This window comes from Lissotriton helveticus, chromosome 1_1 (assembly GCF_964261635.1).
Source record: "Lissotriton helveticus chromosome 1_1, aLisHel1.1, whole genome shotgun sequence".
NCBI classification, from domain to species: domain Eukaryota; kingdom Metazoa; phylum Chordata; class Amphibia; order Caudata; family Salamandridae; genus Lissotriton; species Lissotriton helveticus.
Window position 1 is genome coordinate 2091300314 of NC_136057.1, and position 24239 is coordinate 2091324552.

The 24239-nt window shown below is 40.8% G+C and overlaps 1 protein-coding gene across 1 annotated transcript in view; it reads left to right on the forward strand.

The window, feature by feature from the left end:
- The first annotated feature begins 4138 nt into the window (after positions 1-4138).
- The window catches only part of LOC144756183 (vitellogenin-A2-like), a 60044-nt gene continuing 39943 nt past the window's right edge, over positions 4139-24239 (forward strand). Inside the window, exons 1-14 of the mRNA XM_078645780.1 lie at positions 4139-4243; positions 4507-4527; positions 4650-4801; positions 6283-6534; positions 8222-8383; positions 8473-8621; positions 11107-11257; positions 14390-14547; positions 14634-14799; positions 16783-16908; positions 18560-18778; positions 20833-21056; positions 21175-21272; positions 22385-22509. Coding sequence (XP_078501906.1) covers positions 4204-4243; positions 4507-4527; positions 4650-4801; positions 6283-6534; positions 8222-8383; positions 8473-8621; positions 11107-11257; positions 14390-14547; positions 14634-14799; positions 16783-16908; positions 18560-18778; positions 20833-21056; positions 21175-21272; positions 22385-22509 — 2043 coding nt within the window. The 5' untranslated portion in view covers positions 4139-4203. The remainder of the gene's footprint in view (positions 4244-4506; positions 4528-4649; positions 4802-6282; positions 6535-8221; positions 8384-8472; positions 8622-11106; positions 11258-14389; positions 14548-14633; positions 14800-16782; positions 16909-18559; positions 18779-20832; positions 21057-21174; positions 21273-22384; positions 22510-24239) is intronic.

Sequence of the window (24239 nt, forward strand, 5' to 3'; positions counted from 1 at the left end):
TTAGGCCTAAATTCAGCACTGAAACGGCCTTGCTGTCGATAACAGACGACCTACGGCTGTACCAGGACAGGGGTTACTCTGTTGTCCTGGTGCTGCTAGACTTATCGGCAGCGTTCGATACGATTTCCCACACCATCTTGATCGAATGACTGTCTGTGAGTGGAATCGGCGGTAGGGCACTGGACTGGATCAAAAGCTTTCTCTCCAACCGCACCCAATCTGTCACCATGGGTGAGTTCAAGTCGGAGGAAGTTAACATTACCAAGGGGGTCCCGCAGGGTTCCTGTCTGAGCCCGACCTTATTTAATACCTATGTGGCTCCCTTGGCAGATGTTACTAGAGCTTTTGGATTCTGCCCAGTGTCCTACGCTGATGATACGCAGCTGCTCTTCCCTTTTAAACAACTTACCCCGGAAATTATACAATCTTTTTCCGATGGGATGAAGGTAGTTGCAAGGTGGATGTCTTCCAACTTTCTTCAATGTAATGTTGGAAAGACAGAGGTGATGCTCTTCGGGGAAGCCAGGGTCCAATGGTCCCCCGATTGGTGGCCTCCTGATTTGGGCCCAGTTCCTGAGCCTAAAACAATAATCAAGAACTTGGGAGTTAGATTGGAGCCGGAGCTGACCATGAAGCAAAATGTCAATACTACTGTGGGATCTTGCTTCCATGTGATTGGTCTACTCCGTAGAATCTTTCCCTTCCTCCCTGACTCCCATAGGAAAACCTTAGTTCAGGCTCTGGTTATCAGCCGGCTTGATTATTGTTATGGTCTTCTGGCAGGTGCAAGTGAAGAGGTTTTGGATCGTCTACAGGTGGTGCAAAATACAGCAGCTAGGTTGGTGCTAAATGCACCCCCCAGATCCTCCTCCAAACCGTTACCTCATAAACTTTACTGGTTACCAATACGCCAACGAGTGAAGTTTAAGACCTGCTGCATTATTCATAAAGGCCTCAATCAATTAGGACCAGAGTATTTGGCGAATAAATTTGTTCCTTATGTCCCCACTCGTGCCCTTAGATCCAGCGACCAGTTGTTATTGAGTGTCCCTAAGATAACTAAATCTAGGCTAGGTGGCAGGGCTCTGTCTGTAGTAGGTCCCAACCTCTGGAACTCACTCCCGCTCTCTTTGAGGCAATGCCATAACCACCTTCAATTCAGAAAATACTTGAAAACTTTTCTGTTTAGTTTATTTTAACTGGCACCTCTGTAGGCTTATAGGAGCTTCACAGCACTTTTTAACTTCATTGCTTCTTTTATCAGTTTCTGTACCGGTTGTCTGCAGCGCGGAGATACTCCTACGGGAGTTTATTCATAGCGCTATATAAACATGCAAATAAATAAATAAAATAAATAAACGCTGGTTGATCCATTGCAAACCCTGAGCACTGAGCCTGCAGGAAAGTTGTAGGAATATAATGGACTCTTTCAATCAATTGGGGGGTGGATCACTTGTCCTGTCAACCTGGATTCCTCAGGTATTTAGTACGTCCCTCGGTAAAAAACCCTCATGCACTCGAGTTGTTGTCGTAAATAGCGGTATATCTTGATTCTCCGCTATGGCACTCGGGTGTCTGCATAATCACAGGGTTAATTTGTATGCAGCCTCCACCAGGAGGTAGTCATCCAAGGTTATGTGCAGTAGTGTCCAGTGATTTGTGAAGGTGGTGAAGTTTAAAATAACTCGGACAGCCAGAAGGTGAATTTATTGTTCTGGATTCGAGTTAATTATGGTGAAAATATTCCTGGTATGCGTTCAGAGAGTTTTTAGGGTTCTCTACGCTACCTATTTTCGTGGTCTAAAAGGTCGACATGTTTCAGCCCTTATCGTCAAAATGATCAGTGGGCTTTCTTCAGGACCGGGGTGTGAAAGTGAGAAGGCGACGTATTAATCCCTTCTTCTTAGAGTCAATCTTTGTGCCTATAAAATAAAGATGTGTCACCTTGGAGGAGGGTAAAGGGACTTATTTTACATATTAAAATGAACTTCCAGCTTTGTATTTTTGCTGGATGTGAGTTATCAACATTGCCATACATCACTTAACACTTGTCCTGCCTTGAGTAACCACGTACTCTAGCCCTACTCATTATAAAACTGGTGGTTTCCAGTCTTTAATTTTAATCACAATTCAATCGCATGCCTCTAGTATTTAAATCCATATCTATGTTCCTTAGTCATGAATTCAATTAAAAACCATCAAACTCTCACTCTTTATGTGATGTTTTTCAGCATTTAGTAAATCAGATACTACATTCTAATGAATATTCAAAATTATGCAAAATTATGCCCATGCTCAACTGTTTGTTCGTAACCAAAGGGCATATTCTCATGTTGCCAAATGTGCTTCCAAAGAATGTGCATTCGTACTTGCCTTTGTTAGAAACTACTCATTTGTACTTTTACTTAAACGCGTTGTGTTATTATGCTAATGCTTGTCATTCGCGCTTTCGATGGAGTGTAAGTATCTGTACTTCAACATCAATTTTGAACAAACCGAGCAGACATATCTTCAAAGAGCCCGCACACCCTAGATTAAACGGCACGTATTCCTAGGCCTCGCCCACTGTTCAGCGCTCCCTTGATCTCTATATAGCGACACTTTTCTGTAAAATGCCCCCCCTTATTCCCGTATTTCAGGAGTGGCATAGTAATGCAGCATTGGCTGCTATTTGCTGACAGTCGCATGAACTATCTCAGGGAATACATCAACAGGAACATATTACTAAGATAAATTCTTTAAGCTCACTAGCATTTTTCGTCTGCTTGCTGATATATAGGGCAGCAATATTACTAGTGCTTTCTTGATATTGAGGTCTATGACCATGGTTCTAACTGAGGGTGAATTATGGGAGTGAGGTATATAAGGCGGAAAGCCTATTTCAAGCCACAGAGGAAATATGTGGCCCTACAGAGGAATGAGGCTAAATCAAGAATACCACTGTAGAGGCAGAGGACTATGTTATGCCTTGGACGGTAATGCAAGGGGATAATGTACCTGTTACAATATATATCATACTTGTGGATACCTCCTTACTCACCACTCACCCCTCACCCCACAATGCTGGGTAAGTAACTCTTACAAGGAAGTGAGTTTCTTGTTACACTTTTATAGAATACATTTGGAATATGTACAGTGAAAAAGATATGACCAAAAGCAGCCTCCGACTTGTTGAAGATAGTTTAAAGCAAGTGAATTTCGATGTGTAAAATGATTGCCAATGTGCAGATGAATTGCTGCCCTCTTACATTGAACTCAAGGCGGGCATTTTATTCATAATCTGACACTGATCGCTCCTTATCATATCAAGCCCGTGAATGCTAATTGTATAAGTGGCACTTGGTGATGTGCTTATGCAGCTGCTCTTCCCACTGTCCCTGGTCTGGCTCTGGCAGCAGGTGTTGTGCACCACACCTGCACAGCAATACATTAATATGATAGTGATGCTGTTTTCTATTACAGAGGAGTAGCATTGACATGACTACAGTCTGATAAGGACTTGGATGCAAATATATACACAGGCATAGGGGGCTTTTTATATATCATATCTGCCTTCCAGCAGTGACCTCACTGCCTGTGCCTTATGGTGTAAAAAGAGGCAGCTGCACTAAGCGACAGATCCAGGAGCATGCAGCATTAATCCACACATTAATGTTATATATAAACCAAGGAAGGTGTCACAGCACATCACTGCATTCACACAAATCCGTTAATGTGGAAAATAAGACATTCCTGGGGCAACTGTCTACTCTGATGTCATCATGAGGTTTGCACAGTGCTCAGACTCACTATCATTTAGATAAGATCTGTCGGTCGAGTCAGAATGACCAGAGCAAGGTCATCACAACCGTTCATAGGTGTACAGTAAGACCTGCCAAAAACCTCCAGTGAATCTCATCAGCATAACCACATATTCATTTATTTCATCGCTGTCTGACAACCAATCACTTTTTATAAATCTTTCCAAAAGTACATTTGAATTATTTTAGTGTATACAATATGTAGAATAATACTAGCTATGTCAAGCCTTTCTGCATCTTTATTTCCAGCTAGAGATCGATATCATTGTAGGTGAAAACAATGTTTGTCGTGAGTGATAAAAAACTGACGCATCAGCTAGAATCAGCTGGTAGATAGCCACACACTCCCCTTTCCCGGCTATAAAAGCAGCAGCACAACCACTCACCTCCATCCACCGCCACCATGAGGGGAGTCATTCTAGCCCTTCTGGTTGCTCTTGTGGGTAAGCTCGCACTTCTGCTCTTTTCAATGGAAACTTGTGGGGATGGATAGAAAATCTTTCTTTTAATTGTATTTTATATCGTTTTTAATAGAATTATTAAATCTAAATGTTTCTTCCAGAGCGCTTGTGGTAGAGTGAATAGTAGGACAGTGAAAGAAGCCTCATTTATTTAATGTAGTGACCTTCATTATACTGTTAACCTTTTATGAATCTGGTTCTTTCTAAGCTGCTTCTCACCTTTCCTGTTTGTATTCCTCCCACAGGCAGCGAGCAGTCCAACTATGGTATGTACCTTTGTTGGTATAAGTGGTGTGTTCACCTGTAATGACCTCACTGCATCTCATTACCTTGCGTCAATGTCAGGTGAAATGTTCGTCTCTGTGCTCAGCTCTATGTTTTCTTGCAGAACCCGTCTTCAGTGAAAGTAAGACCTACGTCTTCCAGTACGAGGCCATTATCCTGAATGGATTACCGGAGGCTGGCCTGGCCAGATCTGGAATAAAACTGAACTGCAAGGTGGAGATCAGTGGATTCGCTCAGAAGGCCTATCTCCTCAGGGTAAGAACTAACACAGTGTGTAGCGCACAGTGATGACGTGGCACAGGGGGGGGGGGCAGTGGGAGGAGGCCCTCCTACAATCATAGCATTTTCTTTCAGAGTTAAACTAATATGGCAGACTTAGCCAACGTTGCCAGTGGAACGACTCTTCATTTAATAGCAATTGCATCATTTAAAATTAGTTTTAATCTTCTTTATTAAAAGACAGTATTGTCCCCACTGTACCTTTCATCATGATAAAAGACCTACTGGCTCCATGGTCAATACAAGTATAAATATCAACATAAAAACATATCTTGGGTCCAACCGGACAGTAATGATTCGCTGCTTTGATATCACAGTAATACGTTCACAGCGATGGTTCACAGGGCAGAGTTCCTTTCCAGTCCTGGTCATTTGGAGGAGATTCAGTCAGTATATTCCCTCCAGAGCGCTGCACTCTGCTCTGCTTCGCTTTTGGGTATGCGTCGCTGTAAGCCTATCTCAAGGGGTGGCAAAGCCTTCTCCTTCCTGGCTGCTAAGGCCTGTATTGAGCTTCCTCGAGGCTTGTGCTGGATCTCTTCTGAGCTCACTTTCCCCAAAAACTTCAAGCCTGGTAAGTTCTCCGCTGTGGGTTTGCGCACCTCGTCTCTGCCTGTTAGCACTCTTCAGAGTCCGCTAAACAAATCCCACTCATTCATTCATTAGGTTGTTGTTTCTCTGCTATGTCACCAGTGGTTGTGTTTGCTTTCCTGGCGTTTCTTCACCTTACCCAGGTCACCAGAGATTGAGCGAGGCAGCAGAATGGCACATAATGCTCTTCTTTGTCACTAGGCTTCTCCCACTTCTGTTGGATCTCCATAAACCTGAGGGAGGTGGAGGAACTAAGGTCGTGCCCTGTCAATCCCCAGCTAACATCTTCGTGATCAGCTGCAGGTCTGCAGAGACCCACAGCGGGCAGGGGATTCAGTATGTGCTGATGTGGCTTTCAGAGAGCCACTACTGGCGCTGCGCCTACCCTAAGGCACAGCTTCAAGTGGGGTGGGGAAGGCACAAAGAGTGGCAGAACACCAGATAGTGCATTTGATATATTTGGGTGTAGTTGGGAGGGGCAATAAAGAGAGGGTGATTTGGACATATGGCAGGACACCATATTTTATTCTTCAATATTTTGGAGTTGAAAGATTGGAAAATGCTGAGGGTGGTGTACAAACTTGACAGGATGATGTTTATTTTGTTTTCAGTTGGATTGGGGTGGCAATGGCAGCCAGAACTTGGTGGGAATGAACTAGGTATGCGCAAAGTGATCAGTATTACAGACAGTAGTGCACTGTGTAATACATAGGTACAACGTGTAGTACATAGGTGCACATATCATGGGTAAATCAAGAACCTCAATATTCTACAGGATGCACTTAGCATCTAAGTTTCTAATGGTATTGTCTTCATGAGACATAGCAGTACCTTTCAAAGATACTAACAATAACTATTTTTTTTTCCAGATCACCTCTACGGAAATCAAAGAATACAATGGCATCTGGCCCAAGGATCCATTCACTCGTTCCTCAAAGCTGACACAAAGCATTGCTGCTCAGCTGAGCAGACCTGTGAAGTTTGAGTACAGCAATGGACGTGTAGGACACATGTACGCCCCAGATGGTGTTTCTGAAACTATACTTAACATTTACAGAGGAATCGTGAACATGCTGCAGGTCACCATCAAGAAAACACAAAATGTCTATGACTTGCAAGAGGTTAGTGTCAATTATTTTAAAACGGTTGTTAGCAATATTGAGATCTATTAGTGACACCATGTGACAATACAATCTTAAATATATATTTAAGTGGCATGAACAAATCTATAAAGCCACCTACAAAGTGTGGTAAAGGCTCCCTCCAAGATATAAAAATGCTGATGTCTGAGTGTTGTGAGGTTAGTTTAAAAAAAATCTTATTTCTTTCCCAAACTTAACAAATGTGTCTGGTGAAAGTACACCTTCACTTACAATGTCCAGTATCTACACCTCCTATAGCTTCCATGACATCATTTGATGTTAAACGGGAACCTGGTCAACAACACATTGGATGTCTTTCTCATTGTTTCCAACTAGGTTCATGGATGGTGTTGTGTGATGATGATATCTCTAAAGTATAAAACTGTTGATCAACGTTCTAGGAGATATTTTGACCTTCTGAAACAGTGTTGAGAAGAAGTCCTCACATTTTTTCTCCAGAGTGATAAAGGCACGCCTGCAAAGACTGTCCTAATGTATTGTTTCCATCGTGTTTCACATTGGCAGAACATGCTCTGTGTTTTGCTAATCTAGTGAGTTCTAAGAGTTGTAGTCTTTGTTTGCTTTTATGGAGTCATTCAGACTAATGCACTCGATAATAATATTTAAAAGCAGAAAACTTGCAGAGAAAATTGATTCCTGCATACAAAGAGAAAGATGAGTGATAGGTATCAATCTAGGCAACAACCATAGTAGACATAGGAAGGGACTGAGCTACAACAATAGTTTTTAGAAAAATTGTACAATTTTATTCAATATATAAACAAGGTGGCACATTTTGAGATAAAATTTGCCACCTTGTTTATATATTTTTCTAATTGTTTATTCTTACGTGTATCCATCCATCTAATTGAATGGAAATTTTTATGATACCTTGATTGTTTATTTTTATTGTGATATATTTGCCTCTTTTAAAATTGAAATTGACTGTATTACATGAACTTAAAGCTGTGTTAATAATTCTGAATAAAATTGTACAATTTTTCTAAAAACTATTGTTGTAGCTCAGTCCCTTCCTATGTCTACTATGGTTGTTGCCTAGATTGATACCTATCACTCATTTGTTTTCCCTGGTCTAGGAACTACAATTCTTTGTATTCAGGGGGTCCTTGTTAAATATATGCATTACAAAGAGAAAGATAGCAAGGTACTCTTTGAGTTTTGTGCTTTCAAAAGAATGTGTTTCTAATTTCCAAAGTGCCTGACTCAGGTGGACCTAGATATACTTAGACTCCAAAGTTTAAGCAACATTCATGATGGAGATGCTAACCCTATTTTACTAGAAACAAGACGGTTGATTTTCTCAACACCTTGCGTCCAAGGGTAACTGATGCAGACTCCATAGAATGGAAGTGAAGTAAGGACACTTGTTTGTATTACTCACACATATGAAAGAGGTATGGTGTCCTCCCTTAAGAGTCAGTAAAATTAATTCTAGATGGTTTTCATAGAACATTCAGCTTGCAGCAAATCAAGATATCACCCATTGCTGTTATGGCCTGCAGATCAGTAGGTTGAATCGAGTGATGGGCTACTTACAGCAGAAACCTTTGATAATTGGCAAATCTTACCTTATCTGAATATGTTCATATAAGGACCCAGACCACCACCTAGCAATTTTGATTGTCTCTGCTGCTAATTTCCACAGTCTGGTGTCACCGGTGTCTGCCACACAAGGTATGTGATCCAAGAAGACAAGAGAACAGATAGAATCATCGTTGTGAAATCCAGAGACCTGAACAACTGTCAGGATAAAGTGGAAAAGAACATCGGCATGGCTTACATGGAGAAAAGCGATTCTTGGCAGAAGGTACATGCTTGTCACATATGTAGACTCAAATTTGACTTTTAATATCGTACCTCTCCATGATCATTTTATCTGCTTCTATACTTTTATAGATGGTAAAGAATCTAAGAAGGGCGGCAACATATACTTACAAGATGAAGCCCAGAGATGGTGGCGCTCTAATCACTGAAGTGACTGCACGACAGGTTTATCAGTTCTCCCCCTTCTATGAACTCTATGGTGCAGCTGTAATGGAAGCTAGGTGGGTGTCTTATATTCATCAATCTCTGTGGGTGCTGTTTTGTGCAGGATCATCACAAAATTACATGTCAAGTGTCCAAAGGATCATAGCAGTGTTAATCAGGAATTTAGCAATTCCAATTCAAAATGAATTTATGTTTAGTGAAACAGCTATTCAATATGTTTAATAGACCAGGAACAACATGGACCGAGAAACCATAAATGTTTAAGAGCTTGCACATTAAACTTGAACACAAAAAAATCAATATTTATCAATAGATAGATTCTTCCTTTTATAGAATCCGCTACCCTTAATTCCCTTCTCTTAGCACCGGTTTTATCCCCATAAAAACAATTGTCTGTCTGCCAGTGAAAGGAGAAATGACATCTCCACCTTCATGGCCTTATGATTTGATTATGGAAAGAGCATGTGTTTACACTTGCTTTTATATCCTATCTAATGCCTCAGATATATCAATACTGTGGCAATAGCTTTTAAGCCACAAGTCAACTTTGTTTGATTCTTTTTTTTTTTTATTCTTGCCAATAGCCATACCAGATCAATGAAATTGGCTTGGCTCCTAAATGCTACTACTTAGCTCGACTGGTTATATCATAGAGTACTATCCAGATGATCACCCCCAAAAACATCTTATATGTTCCAAGGCATACTAAAATGAGAATGGGGTTTGCCCATTGTTCTTCCAACAGGCAAGCTATGAGACACCAAGCCACTTTGAACTTGAGCTCAGAAAGACAGTTTGATATTTTAGAAACAGCTAAACTGCCTGTCTGTTCTCTCAGTAATCATCTGGTACATCATAAGGACAAAATACGGAGCCTTAAAACTCCATGAAGCCACACATATTGTGCCAAACAGCTGTAAGCAAAGAATAACACTACAAAAGGTAATGAGTCCACTGGCGATGACTGTATTCCACACATTTATTGCTAACAGAAAGGCAGGAACTTTTCTACAGTGCATGGTTCTTTGTACTATTGGAGGTTGAGTCTTGGAAGGCAAAGGATGTTTGGTCTAAGTCTTGTTAGAATATGTCTGAGATTTAAATGTGTGTTTCGATGAAGCTAATGCTTTCTAGAGGACATTTGTAAAATTACACATGTCAAGAATTGAGTGACAGTTGAAAAGGGTTTGTCAACACCTGCCTCAGTGGTTTAGTGCCACAATGGCAAGTTTTTGATTTGCAGAATTAATGATCACTTTGGTATTGCATAATTTCAGAGAGCAAGCAATACAAATGAATTTAAAGGCATAGAGGAGAGCCTTTTGTTTTTTAGCTATGTGAGTTGATTTTACTACAAGAAATAAAAAATATTGCCCTTGAGTTTGCTTTATACATTGGATAACTGTTGAGAGTATAACAAGATTTCCCCAACATATGAATTCTGATTCATCTTTTTAATTCATGAAGCTGTTGTCCATTGACATCATTTTAAGCTAGCCAAGGTTTGCAGCATCTACCTATTGCATGCCACCCCTGGCTCTGTCCTTGCTATCTCAGGCTCTTATATTATACTAGGATTAAAACCAAAAGAAAGTAAACAAGGCTCCGTGAGCCCTATTTACCTTTCATAGCTTCCACTCACTGACTTTTCCTCAGGCACTTGGCAGCAAACATAAGTCTGTTGAGGGGTTCGATTTGAGACAAACAGTCAATGTATGTGATGACCGTTGTGGTCGAAAGTATTCAGGATGTCCCTTCCGCTACACCTGATGAAATAATGTCCATGGTACTTTCTTCAAAAAAGCATTAGCAGATTTATAACCATTATCTAGCAGAAAACTGGCTTGATTTTTGCTTGTAAAGTGTTGTCCTTCAACTTTCTGCTGGGGTGTGTCTCTGTAAATCATTGACACAGTTATGTTAATATACAACCATAACTGTTTATTGTAGTATCTCTAAAATGATTTTTAGCATCTCTCTATATCACCGGATCTTCTCCTTCAGATAGGTTACAATGAAGGAGGAAAGATTGAAAGGTTTCAAGCCGAAGATATCTTTCACAACATAGAGCTGTACATAGAAAGTGAAAGGTGGTTCGGAAAATAAAATCCAGATTCTTAGCTCATCAAATCATAGCTATGTAATGAAGTCAAACAGAGCAATGTTTGAATCTTAGGCTAAAGCGCTGGCCTCGCATCTATATATGTTCATAACTGTGAGAGAATCTGGGCTGATGCAACGTCTGAGTAGGGCCAGAGAAAATTAAACTTCTCAGTGATGAAGACAATGAGCATCTACTATCCCAAAAAGGTCCATTAGGAAGTAGGATGAGATGAACATCTGCCCTCATCAGATCAGCACAAAAACCTTTTATTTTCAGTCTGTATTCCGAGGTCCAAATATGTGCATGTATAATGTCTGGAATGGCAGACTCCAAGCACATGGCATTTTAGGACCCCTGCTTACCTGATCGTTTGCAAGCTAGGGTTCTTGACAAGACAAATAGGGAGCTAATACATTTTCTATTCATCTTTCTTTCAGGCAAGTGCTCACCTTTGTTGAAACGAAAAGCAATCGAGTGAATGCTCCTCAGACTGAGCTACAGAACCGCGGTGGTCTTCAGTACCAGTTCGCTTCTGAAATATTTCAAATGCCTATTCAGTTAGTGAAGACAAGGAGTCCTGAAACCCAAGTATGTAAATCTCAATATATCAGTGTGCATGTGACATTTAAATTCTCTCTGAATCGCAATTAGGAACTCCTAATTAATGACACTCATAAAGTTTCATTTAGGGATTGCTTGTGAGTTGCAAATCGACATACCTTATACATATAAAGGAGGTAAGTTGCAGTTTGCGACCCATTAGGAGTCACTGCCATCACTGGGATGATGGCCGGCAGAGATCAGCAGACCCCCATGCTTGTCACTGCTTTTTAACTAAGCAATCTTTTTTCTTTTAAATGTAGTCTGTTTTCCTTTAAGGAAAATGATATGTGTTTCAAAATTTATATTTACATTCTCAACAAGGAAGGGGTCCCTTAGGGACCCCTCCATATTTGCAAATGGGTTACCACCAGTTTTAAACTGGCGGGAAAAGTATTACTGAATTGCAACCAGAATGCTATTGCAAAACAGTAATACATACCATATTGATTTAGTATTTGGAAGGGAAGCCCCTTCCAAATATCGAATCACAAATGCAAAATGTGATTCAATAATAGGATACAGAATCGCATTTTGTGCACTTGAAAAAACATTTTTCATAGAATTATATTTGGGTAACATAGTACAACTGGAATGTTTCTCACTGAGGTGTTCTGAGTGGCATTGAGTAGACAGCAAAAGAAACTGTCAAATTGTGTATGATGTCACTCAGAACACTGAGGTGAAAAAGATCTCTGTTATTCATATTATACCCATATATACTTTTATATTCAGTTTATATGGTATGTTATGTATGGTGTCCAAAATCATTTGACCCTGCTTTCATCAACTACAAAGGGGCAGAGGAGTAATTGGGGAAGCGTACATAACATGGCCTCTCCCCCTCTCCCAAATGTCCAAATGTAAAAAGGGAATATCTGGCCACCTGCTACCAACTTCCAACAAGCTCTGTGTACTTCCACTCCCCATCCTCTCAAAGGTGGGCCAGACCAAGTGCTGCACTAACTGGCTTGCAGAGAGGCCTGTCAGAGCAGTGTGGACTTACTTTAGGGGTCGAAACTGTGGGAATCAACCTTTATTTCTCACAATTGCTACATCATAGCTGTGAATAATCAGATTTAGAATCTGGTATTCACAATAGATGCCTCCAATGGAAACATACATAGCATATAGACACATAGATGAGTAACTGTGTTTTACAGGGATTTTGTTCACTCAGGGGTTCTGAGAATAACATCTCTGTAACTCACAATTATCCATCTATAAAGTAATGGATGGCACCTAAAAGCATCTGCCCCTGCTTATCACTGCTACCCACGGGGCAGAGGAGTAATAGGGGAGCATGCCCTCCAATCCCAGACCCAAATATGGAAAAATAGCTTACTGGCCATCCTTAACTAACTCCCACCCCAACCCCACCTATGTTCCTACTCCTGCAGCTGTGCTCTCTGCCTTCAGCCAAAGCAAGCAAGCAGAACTGTGCTGGCAGGCTTTAAGACAGCCCTGTCAGCCTGGTCTGAACATCCTTTATAATGTAGCAATGGTGGATAACGGGTTTTCTTATCAACTTTTGCTATGTCATAGCAGTGAGTTACCAGATTTGAAATCTGGTTTAAACAGTAGAGGTTTACTATGGAAGCCATGCCTGATAAAGGAACATGTACTTTCAACCAGTTGCACTTCATTACAAATCATCACCAATAAGTATTGTAGAAAGTTCTTTGTTTACTGATGTCTGCTTTGGCTTTAAGGTATATTGAGTCATTTACCCCCAGATGTCCCTTTCGAATGCTTGGAAAATCTGTAATAGCACACAAGTATGTAATTCCCTGTATCTCTTAAAGAATCATATCTAACCCTAAAGACCAGGTCTGCCCCCCCCCACCCAGGCACCATATAAGACTAATAGGACTTCCTCAATGCCTACCTACATTGCATCTACTGATTATTGAATTCAGAGTTGGCAGTTTGTACTCACTCTGGACACATCAACATCCAACTTATGTTCCCATGCCTCTCTCATGTCAAATGTACACCCATTCTAACCCTAAAGCTAATCCTCCGTCTGTTCACTCCACGCACAAATACCTTCATTCTTGATTTATTGCTAGTGATTGATCAATGGGACCAAACTGAGCCTCCATTAGCATTCAGCCCAACAAAGTATTGTTCCCTTTGTGCGCAGACCTTCTATGGCACTGGCTGTGCCTACGTTTGAGTAACAATTCAGATATTTGCTCGAGAAAACACTCTCACTTATTTATTTTTTAGACATTTTTTTAATCACCAACCAGTCAGAGTGCTGTACTGTGGTAAACGCTGGCCAATATGATCATAGATTATAATTGGGATAGATAGAAAAATCTTTAAGCTCAGCCATTTAGCATCAATCAAAAGCATTTTACAGGTCGTACACTGATTGACTTTGTTCTGTAATCCATACGTTATTTGTAAATACAGTCGTGCACAAAACGTACTTCTAGACACTTTGCCTCTATAAATTAGACATTGTACTAATACCATCTAAGAGCCCACAAATAGAAAGTAATACCAGTGGGAGAGGCAGAGGAGTTATAGGCACTGCACATTTTAGACAGTAGGAATGTTTTGATCACCAGGGTCTGATTAAGCATTGGATGATGATGTAATTCCAAATATTTAAAGACAAATCTGGAGGATAGTCCCACAAGAAATTTCCCACACCATGGTTATATTGTGTAGGAGAAAATAGAACAATACCTGCGATTAATTACTTTCAGAATTCAAACGATTTTCCTGGGACAGTTTGGAAAAAACAAACGATTATTCAATGATGCCACTGAAGATTTTCCATCTTCTGTTTTTATCTCTCTGTTTCATATCATAAATACCATTTGTTGTTTGTCCCTCTGATGCACGCTGCCCCTCTAGTGCTCCATCTCTAGATAATGCTAGGAAACCCAAAATGACACAGAAACTAATTAAACAGGGATGAATGTCCTTATAGATGTAGTGTGAGAGAAGAGGCATGAAGAACTATCTTTAGCAATTTAACAACTTAAAATTTGCGAATATACTCCTTTCCTCTAGCTTCTTGAAAGATATGGCACAATATGTTTCATGATACTTTCCATAAGTAAAAAAAAAAAAAAAATCCACCTATTTTATTTTTTGGTACAGGTTGCAGAAACCCTCCAGCATTTAGTGCAGAATAACCAACAACAGGTACATGCTGATGCTCCTGCCAAATTCCTACAGCTCACCCAGATTCTTCGAGCAGCAAACTATGAAAATATCCAAGCCATATGGAAGCAGTTTGCAGACAGACCTCAGTACAGGTGATTTGCTGTTATTATGTCAACCAATGGCTTGTAATACTAGAATTGTATCTGCCTAACACCTGGGATTTGTATCCTACATGCAGGCGCTGGTTGCTGAATGCCATCCCAGCGGTGGGAACCATTGATGCACTGAAGGTTATTAAGCAGAAGATCCACAACCAGGAGCTGAGCCCCAGGGAGGCAGCCCAGGCTGTCACTCTAGCTGTCCAGTTCACCAGAGCAGATCACCAGACCTTGCAAGTGGCTCAAGTAAGTCTAATAAAGTTTTATCATGTTGTTCTCTCATGTTAGTGGACATAGTGGACATTGTGCAGTTATGGCGGACAGTGTAGTATGACTTAGAAGGGAAGTCAAATGCATGATAAAACAACCAAATGTCCCCTCTTAAGGCCTCCTCAAACTGGGGCCTTGGCCCACCATTATTTCACATGTAGAATACCATCCAATAGTGTCACAGAAATGGTGCCTCTGCTGATGTACAAACAAACTGCAGCACTTTTTTGATTGGTACCCTGTCTTTGATCCTATTTACATCAAAATAACAGGAACAATAGTAGGGATGCATAGTTCTCCAAGGACACTCGACCACAGTTAATTTTAAAGTCACGTTTTGAGTCACCAACAGCTACAGATATCTTTTCCATTTCAATGACAATTTAGAGTCTGCTTACCCTTCCATCTGTGGTTGATATGACTTCCCTTCTCCTATGTTCTGTTGAACTTTGATCGTCTGTGAAGAGACCAGGTGGCGTTTGTTTTCCTGATCGAATATTTCAGTTTGTTACAGGGCATACTAGCAGTACATACTGCGGTAACATTGAGTGTTCAGTGTAAAAATGTCATCTAATTTTGTTATCACTTCATTGCAGCTAAAATTTAACTATTGTAGTGTCCAATTAAAAAAATATTAAAAAGGAAAAAAACAACAAGGCGATAGGTGGAGTGATTGCAAAAAGTCACAGCCACTGTGAATCTTTTGGGCTGCATTCCAGTCTATGATTTTCAGCCCAGTATGCAATTTAAGACGTCCAAATTAGCTCAGGGGCTGCTTGAATAGGAATAACAATGCACAAACTCTGAGGCATGGTCTGTATGAGAACACATACAATCCCAGACAAGTTTTGGCCTATTTAGGCCTTGTCAATGAGGTATACCTTCAATCCCATGGCACAATGGGCATGGGACCAAAACTGGATATTCCTTAAGTATTTAAGACAATGTATAGAGGAAAAAACAAAGGTGAGGAGGGATGGAACACTTGTAAAAAGCCACAGCAACTGATAAGCGATTGAGTTGCATTCCAGTCCATTATGTTTTCCCTACTACTCCACTTCAGATAGAGACCAGCCTTATGCATGTATATATTAGTCCTGTTCCAGTAAGAATAATCGCGCTTGAGCTTCTAGCCAGGTCCCCTCTGAATGAGAACACAAGCAACCCAAATCTTTTTTCTGCCACTATGGCACTTCAACTTGTCTGGGGTTGCTTATGTCATCGGGGACTGTCTGGCAGTTTGGACTGAACTTTTCCCATTGAAACAGGATCAGGGCTCATTTTCATTTGATTGGCTTCTGCTAGATTGGCATAGTACATGGAAAACACTGGACTGGAATACGGCCCCCAAGAGATTTGCTCTGCCTGAGATTATTTATAGCATTCTATCCATCATATCGGTGTCTGATACAATTTGTGAAAAATGTCACACTTCGGATCAACATTCTAAATTCTTCACTCTACAAAGATTGTTTGTGTTTAATTGTGTACTTTGAAGTTTTTATCTAGCATTTTATGTATTTGGTACTATTACAAACCCGTGAAATTCAAATTGTGATCATGTTGTACCTGCGTATGCCATACCTTCATGCCACCGTTGACTTTTAAAATCACCCTGTCGTTGCTATTACACACCCATAACATGTTGGCTCACTAATATATCCGTAGCTGTCTAGCCTCTGTGCCACTAGTGTATGAAGTTCAACAAATGGCCCTTAGGGACATGTAAAGTCCTCTCTTGTAAAATCACTTGATAAATTGTTGTTATGTAGAGTGCTGAGTGATCTGTATGATATACCTCAATGACGTGTTTTTTGTAATGTGTTAGCCATCTTTTACTTTTTAACCCTATTCTCCATAATTGGACAAATGTTGTGAAATGTCCAAACCATGTTTGGTGTATAAAATAAACACAGTCTACAAACTTCCAGTGATTAACCTCTGTCCATAACCTTGCAGGATTTAGTCAAAGAGGCAGAACATCAGAAATCCCCTGTCGTATACATGGCAGCGATCCTGGCATACGGGTCCATGGTGAACAAGTACTGTGGTGCTCATTCTTCCTGTCCCGAGGAAGCTCTATCCGTGAGTAACTTTTCAGTATTGACAAGGAGAATAGTTTTACATATTTCTTTCATAAACACAATCGGTGTGCTTTAGTCAATCTATGCACTGAAGTATGTGCATTAATATGGTAAAACAGCATCTCTGACCATTTTATGTCCTACCACAATTTAACAAACAACAAGAAAAATGCCAATACTGGTTCAATGTTTTCAATATTTCAACCAAGGGTGCAAGAGCCATAAAGCAATACACCGTAAGCTCATTAGTAGCTCTTATTTCAATAGCACAGAATCTTTTTCAATTTCTTTCCTCCAAAAGGGAACACATGACTAAATGTGATGACCAAAAAATAAATTGTGAATACATTTCAACACAAAAACCAATAATCAATCCACTTGCATTCCTATACTTCCAAACACATTCACTCTACACAACACCATACCCATTCAACCTCCTTGGTGCAAAAAGGGGTGGGACAAGTAATCCGCCTAGAAAGCACCTACAATGCCTAACAAAGCTGTGATTAACTTACAAAAAGATTTTTTCTATAAATGTACCCTGTACAATATTTACACTAATGTACAACCAATGGAACAGTTACATTAATTGGGCACAACACAAACAAGCCTAATCAACAAAACCACTGTTTGGCAAAAAAAACGTGGTCTACGCGTTTCAAATCCCTATGTTCATGGGATTCTCTTCAGGACCAAAAAAGCCACAAGATCAGTTTCAAAGAAAGTAGTTGATGAAGCTGTCAAAAGTTGTTTATTGATGCCCACTCCAGCTTCATATAATCCTTTCTTGAGCGTGTGCTGCAACAAAGTTCCGTGCATGAATGAAGCAAGGTTCCCTTTCCAAACAGTCGTGACCAGAAACCTCTATTCTGAAAACGCCACAAGATCAGTTTTAAAATAAGTAAAGCTGTTGAAAGAAGTTGATGAATGCCCACTCTAGCGGTTCATAAATGACTTGACCCAAAATTCCAATAATGGATGGTGACGGCATCCTTTGGCACCATCTGGCGCTTGAAAAAAACCAGCTTCGTATAATACTTTCTTGAGCGTGTGCTTCAACAAAGTTCCGTGCGTGAATGAAGCAAGGTTCCCTTTCCAAACGGTCGTGACACTCAATATTACTTGTCACAATTTAGCCAGTGCCAGTCATTTGCGCACACTAGTGCTCAAATTCAACCAATGGAAAGAATTCTCCTACGTGCATTGCCCATGTCCAATAGACCATTGCTCATGTAGAACCTGGGTGTCTCTGTATCAGAATATATTTTCCTCTTTCTTAGGGTTATAAATCAAACATTATTATGGATATTTGTACTTTATGTAGAGCAATGTTAACAATAGGTTCACTGCATGGAGATGTAGATGTTATTTATGGCTTTCGAGAAGAGCCCTTAGCTTGCAAACTGGATTTGAAGCCCAGTTATTCACTACTATGGCAATAGGGAAGTAAGAACTACAGAAACACAAACCAACTCTCATTTGGATTATGGTAAGAGGAAGAAAGTGAGACAGAGAGGTCATTAGACAGGGTGACAGAATTATGGGTAAATTAATTTAATCCAAAAAAAGAAGGTACAAATAAAGAATAGGAAAGAGAACCTAGGAGTGGAAAAGTGGCAAAATGATGAGCATTAGATGTGTTTCTTTTTCAGCCTCTACATGACTTGGCAGCTGAAGCGGCCAGCAATGCCCATGAAGAGGACATGTCACTGGCTCTGAAGGCTCTTGGAAATGCAGGACAGCCGGCCAGTATCAAGCGGATCCAGAAGTTCTTGCCAGGATTCTCCTCCAGCGCTTATCAGCTGCCTGTCAGGATCCAGACTGATGCAGTGATGGCTTTGAGGAACATTGTGAAGGAGGATCCAAGAAGGGTAAGAAAGAAGGAGCGAGATTCATCAAAACAACCATCATACTAAGATGCATAGCAGAATCAAAAGAATAATTGTATAGCTCACCCTGAGCACAATATGTGATTCAATATCCATTTCAGTTGGTTTGTTTGCCTACATACGATCACCATAAAAAACCCTAGAAGAACTCAGAAGTTTCATATTTATACAAAATACAATTAATAATGTAATTTATGTGTTGCTTTGTGCACTGATTTATTGTCTTAACAAATAGGTGGTGCTCTCCCATAGATGTCTTTCCAAATGTTGTTCAAATAGCGCATTCAAGTGGGTATGCCATCAAACGTGTATGTGTGTGACTTTAATCTGCACACGTTTTCGTAAAATTTCCAATATCACATTCTGATGTCAGTATATAGCCCAGATGGAGAGTGACTTTAAGATATCTCAGATTTACCATTAACTATCGTTAGTTAGCGAAGGAAGCATTCATTGATCTATTGTATGTCCCTAGCAATAAGATTAAATTTAGCCTTCCATGGAAGGTCTTTGTAGTACCAAAGTAGTGGAATTCTATAGGCACACCACAATATGAGTGTAAAGAGTCTACAGAAAAAGATGTTCATTCTTCAGGCACTTTGGAAGCAATTTTACATTAGGTCTGCCTTCTTATAAAGCAACACAAAAGAAAATAGACCACATATGTTAAACCTAATATGAGTTGAACAAAGAAAGTATACATTTATTCCACATTGATGTAATTTAATATACTCACATGCTTCACTGGATTGATGGTTACAAAGTCGTTCTCTATGTCTGGTATTCAGGAAGATTTTCTAAGAAGTGGACAATTTTTAGTTCAGTAATGTTTTCTGATATAAAATATCATAAACAAAACCTGAGGGCTGCAGAAGTCTCTTGTCAGAATCAGGTGCCTTCTAAGTGTAATTTAATGGAGATCCAGTGGGAAAATAGATTGTATCTTATTTCTGTCAACATTTGATAGGCAGCAGCTTATTTTGTAATAGGCTTTTCACCATTATGGAGACACACAATAGGTAACTGCATTCTAAATATAGTTTTTATATTTCTTTATTATACGTTTTACTCATACCACCAGAAGTGATTGACCCACTTTGGTTCATCTACTAAAGTAACACCAGATTTCCCAATGTTTCACTTACATAAATATTTCATCATTAATTCAAATTATAATATAAGAAAAGGCCTCTGGTGCACAAATGTGGTTATATCTCAGATAAAAATAGCCATTCCCTATGAAGCATTCCAATTTTCATACTTTTTCCCACAAAATCTTCCTAACCCTATGTATATGAAGTCTCTAAGTTTTAGAAAATCCCCATCCTGATATTATGATGCCTCACATTACTGACCTGACAGTTTTACATGCAGGGTTTCCGATGTTGTTCCACAAAGGTCTGCTTTACTTAAGATAAGGTTTGTAACAAAGACCAGAAATATGAATTTAGAGGGAATACACTGTGTTCTATGGTAATTGTTTCAAGTTAACATATTGATTCTCATGGCCAGAGCTTTACAGGCTCAGGCACATTAACATATCTGCAGGTTCACTCCTTGAGAATGGTAAAGGTGCTGTTGGAGTACACATCTCGAATAGAGTGTGTCTACTTCACTGATACTCTGCCACTTCTTATCACTTGCACATTTTGAAAATAAAACTTCTGATTACAATTTGTTGCTTCATATGAGGTACATTGAGTATTTCACCTAAATCTTTTTAATAGTAGTTGAATATTCATAGCACCTTGTGATTCTGTTGTAGTTGTTGCACTGAAGATAGATGGTTTGAAAGTTAGACAAGTATTGATGGTTGCATGTCCGCCATCCTGATATCATCTTACACAGATGAAGAAATAACTGATCAGGAAGGCGCCTCTTTAGTGACTACACACCCCACAGCATCTTCTGAGTATCAAGCTATTTATCAGTACAAATACATTTATTTTATAGAAAGGTAAATTTGAATCCCAGGATACTGGTTATGTGTTTTCACACTAGATATTTCAATTGATATATTATGTTTCTGACTGTAGGTTCAGGAAATTCTTCTGCAGATCTTCATGGACCGCCGAGTTCGTACTGAAGTTCGGATGATGGCCTCTGTGGTTCTGTTTGAAACCAAGCCTGGTCTCGCCTTAGTGACAACCATCGCCAACATTGCATCAAAGGAGAGCAAAGTGAACCTACAACTCGCAAGTTTTGTATATTCACAGATGAAGGCCTTGTCCAGAAACCGTGTCCCATCGCTCCATCAAGTGTAAGCATCAAAGTGGAAGGTTATGTTATGGATAAAAACTTAGAATAAAATGTGATCATATATGCCAAATCATCTGTAACAAAAACTCAATGATAAGAGTTAACATCATTTCCTTTAGAGCTGCTGCTTCCAGTGTTGCTGTAAAGATGTTGAACCCCATGCTCGACAGAATGAGCTATCGTTACAGCAAAGCTTTACATGTCGGTTCATTCCAACGTAAGTACAAAAAATGTTTAGCAGACAATTTTCCAATTGTTTTGCCTGTCTGTCTACAAGTTTCCCAAACTCTACCAGCTATGATGTAGGCCAGACAAACACATAATACACAAATATATATAGTTCACCCTTGAAGTTCTATAGAACTATGACTACAATTAAGTAATAGTGTTCATATAAGATAAATGCAAGTAAATCGCAATTATCATAATATCTTTACTACAAACTATCAAAAGTCAACCACTTTTTTACAGACAGAAGATATTTTGAAATCATGGAAAGCTTTTAACCCTCACTCACTATCATGATTGCCTTCAGTACCAAATATTAGTGCTCGAACACAAACACATCCTCCACATGGACAGGAGGAAGACAGTGTGCTGTTGATACCAGGAGTACACCAAGAATCTCGGATGTGGAGATCTGGAGGAACCCAAATTGAAAGAAAAAGAACTCTTAGCTTCAGATTAGAAAGTTAAATTAGTGTTTGAGGACACCTTGATCTAGTGAGTACACACCACATCTTTGATGGTGACACAGATAAGAACAATTAAAATTAAAATTTGGGGGGATACAAAATACACATGCAGTGATAATCGATCATTTGTCGTTTTACCTATTTCCACACAGTGCTAAGGTGGTAAACATTGACTGCCATTGGATCAAAATGAGATACCACTCAGAATGTGCCTATGAAATAGAGCTTGTTGTGAAAGTGTATTTCCAGAAGTTGTTCCTCATCGAAGGGACCTCTATTGAAATGTATATGAATTGCGAAGGTGATGTGTACCTCACTTGGCCAATTACACATTCCTCATAAACCAACATGGATGATCAGCATCTTTAGGTGGTATGTAGAAGTGAAACATGGGCTTTCTGTGCATATATATATCTGAGAACATTTTCTCACAATCTTTTATATATTTCAAGCTCAACGCTTTTCACGCTGATGGCGTAAAATCGTATTATTAAGTGCACATTTCCTGGAAACTTAGAATCTTGTACAGTGTCTTAACTTGTCATGCACTTATGCGAGGGCCACAATAAAGCAGCAGGATGATGAACCATCTATTCCATTTTTTAAAGAACATGCATTTATTGTTTTACTATAGATGCACTTATGGCTGGAGCAACTGCAGATGTCTTTATCATGAACAGCGCAAACACAATGTTCCCAGTGTTCCTCCTTGCCAAAACCCGAGGGTACATCATCGGTGCAGAGGCTGATATTCTTGAGGTAAAGACTACTAGTTTGCCATGGTAAAGGAGCACACTTCTAGACCAGTAAATAAAGTATGGATGAATTGTCATATTAACCAAAGCACTGAAACCGTCAAACCACTACTTTGACCCTTTACCTACAAATTTCTTGATTGCGATGAACAATTCTATGCTTCCACTTTCGACCAACATATTCAATGCCTCCCTACTTCAAGGCAAGATCCCTGATTACCCAACGACGGGGCAGCTAACTACTATTTTCAAAACTCCCATGGTTGACCACGAAGACCTCGACAACTTCCTCCCAATCACCAACATTCCGACTCTGGTGAAGCACCTCAATAGATGTGTCTAAGTACACTTTGCAACCACATAGACCAATTTCATCTCCTTGACTGGTTCCAATCTGGCTTCCCTAGGGGTCACAGGGCTGAAACAGCTATTACACACATAGTTGATGACATTAAAAATACGGGATCAAAACTAATCTTGCCTTCTAATCCTCCTCGACCTCTCATCAACTTTTGAGGATACAAAGAATTAAGGTCAATCAGTCTCAGTCCAAGTCTACACCGGTCACACTAGGGGTTCCACAGGGCTCCAAGCTCTCATCCACTCTCTTCAACCTGTTCATTGAGCCTTTAATTAAAATCTTGAAATAACCTAACACCCACTATCACATGTATGCCGATTACACCCAAATTGTGGGACACCCACGCGCCGCACGGCCACCAGCTGCTGCGTGTGCCCCTCTGCTGTGCCCTCTGCCTCGCTGCCTGCCTCGCTGCCGGCTGACCCTGCTGTCGGTCGCTCTGCTCTGTTTTGCCTCCCATTTGTGCTTGTTTTATTTTTCTCAGTTTCTGCCCGTGTCAAGCGGTTTGTACTGTAATTTGTGCTTGTTTCTATCTTTATTTGTTTTAGCCCGTGTTAAGCGTTTCTGACTGTATTCTGTGCTTGTTTCTTAGTCTCTGGCCGTCCTCCGTCCTGTTTCCCGCCTCCCTCGCCGCCCCCCGCTTCCCGCCACCACCGCCGACCACGCCCCTTTTTTCCTTCTGTTCCCTCCCCGCTCCCGCCTCCCAGCTGCTCCGCCCACCCGCGCACTTCGCCTTAAATGGCGACCGTGCGAACGCGCAGCGTTGACGCGCAGCAGGCGCGCCGATTGTGCGCCGAAGGCGCGCCAAAGGTAAGCCCGTCTGCGCCCGTCCGCGACCGGATCGCGACCAGCGCCAGGACCCCTGGCCCCCACCAACGAAAGCCGACCCGACGAACCTACACCGCCACCGATCTCATCGCACTCAACACCGGCCGCATCCCAGGATGTCACCGAGCCGCCCCGAAGCACACCCACGGACCCTTCAGCTGCCACGCCTGCAAGTTCACCTGCATCCGGACCTTTCCTGCACCCACCAAGCCGAACACCAGCAGCAACCACCTCAAGTGCATCCTGCTCAACACCCGCTCCGTCCACAGACACGCCGTAGAACTCTGGAACCTCCTCGACACCACCGCCCCTGACGTTGCCTTCCTCACCGAGACCTGGATGAACGCCTCCTCAGCCCCAGACATCGCCATCGCCATCCCAGAGGGCTACAAGATCACCCGGAGGGACCGCACCGCCAACCAGACGGGAGGAGGCATCGCCATCATCCACAGAGACACCATCCGCATCACGACCAACACCGACGACACCCTAACCACCGCTGAACACCTGCACTTCCAGATCCACACCAACCCGAACACCACCCT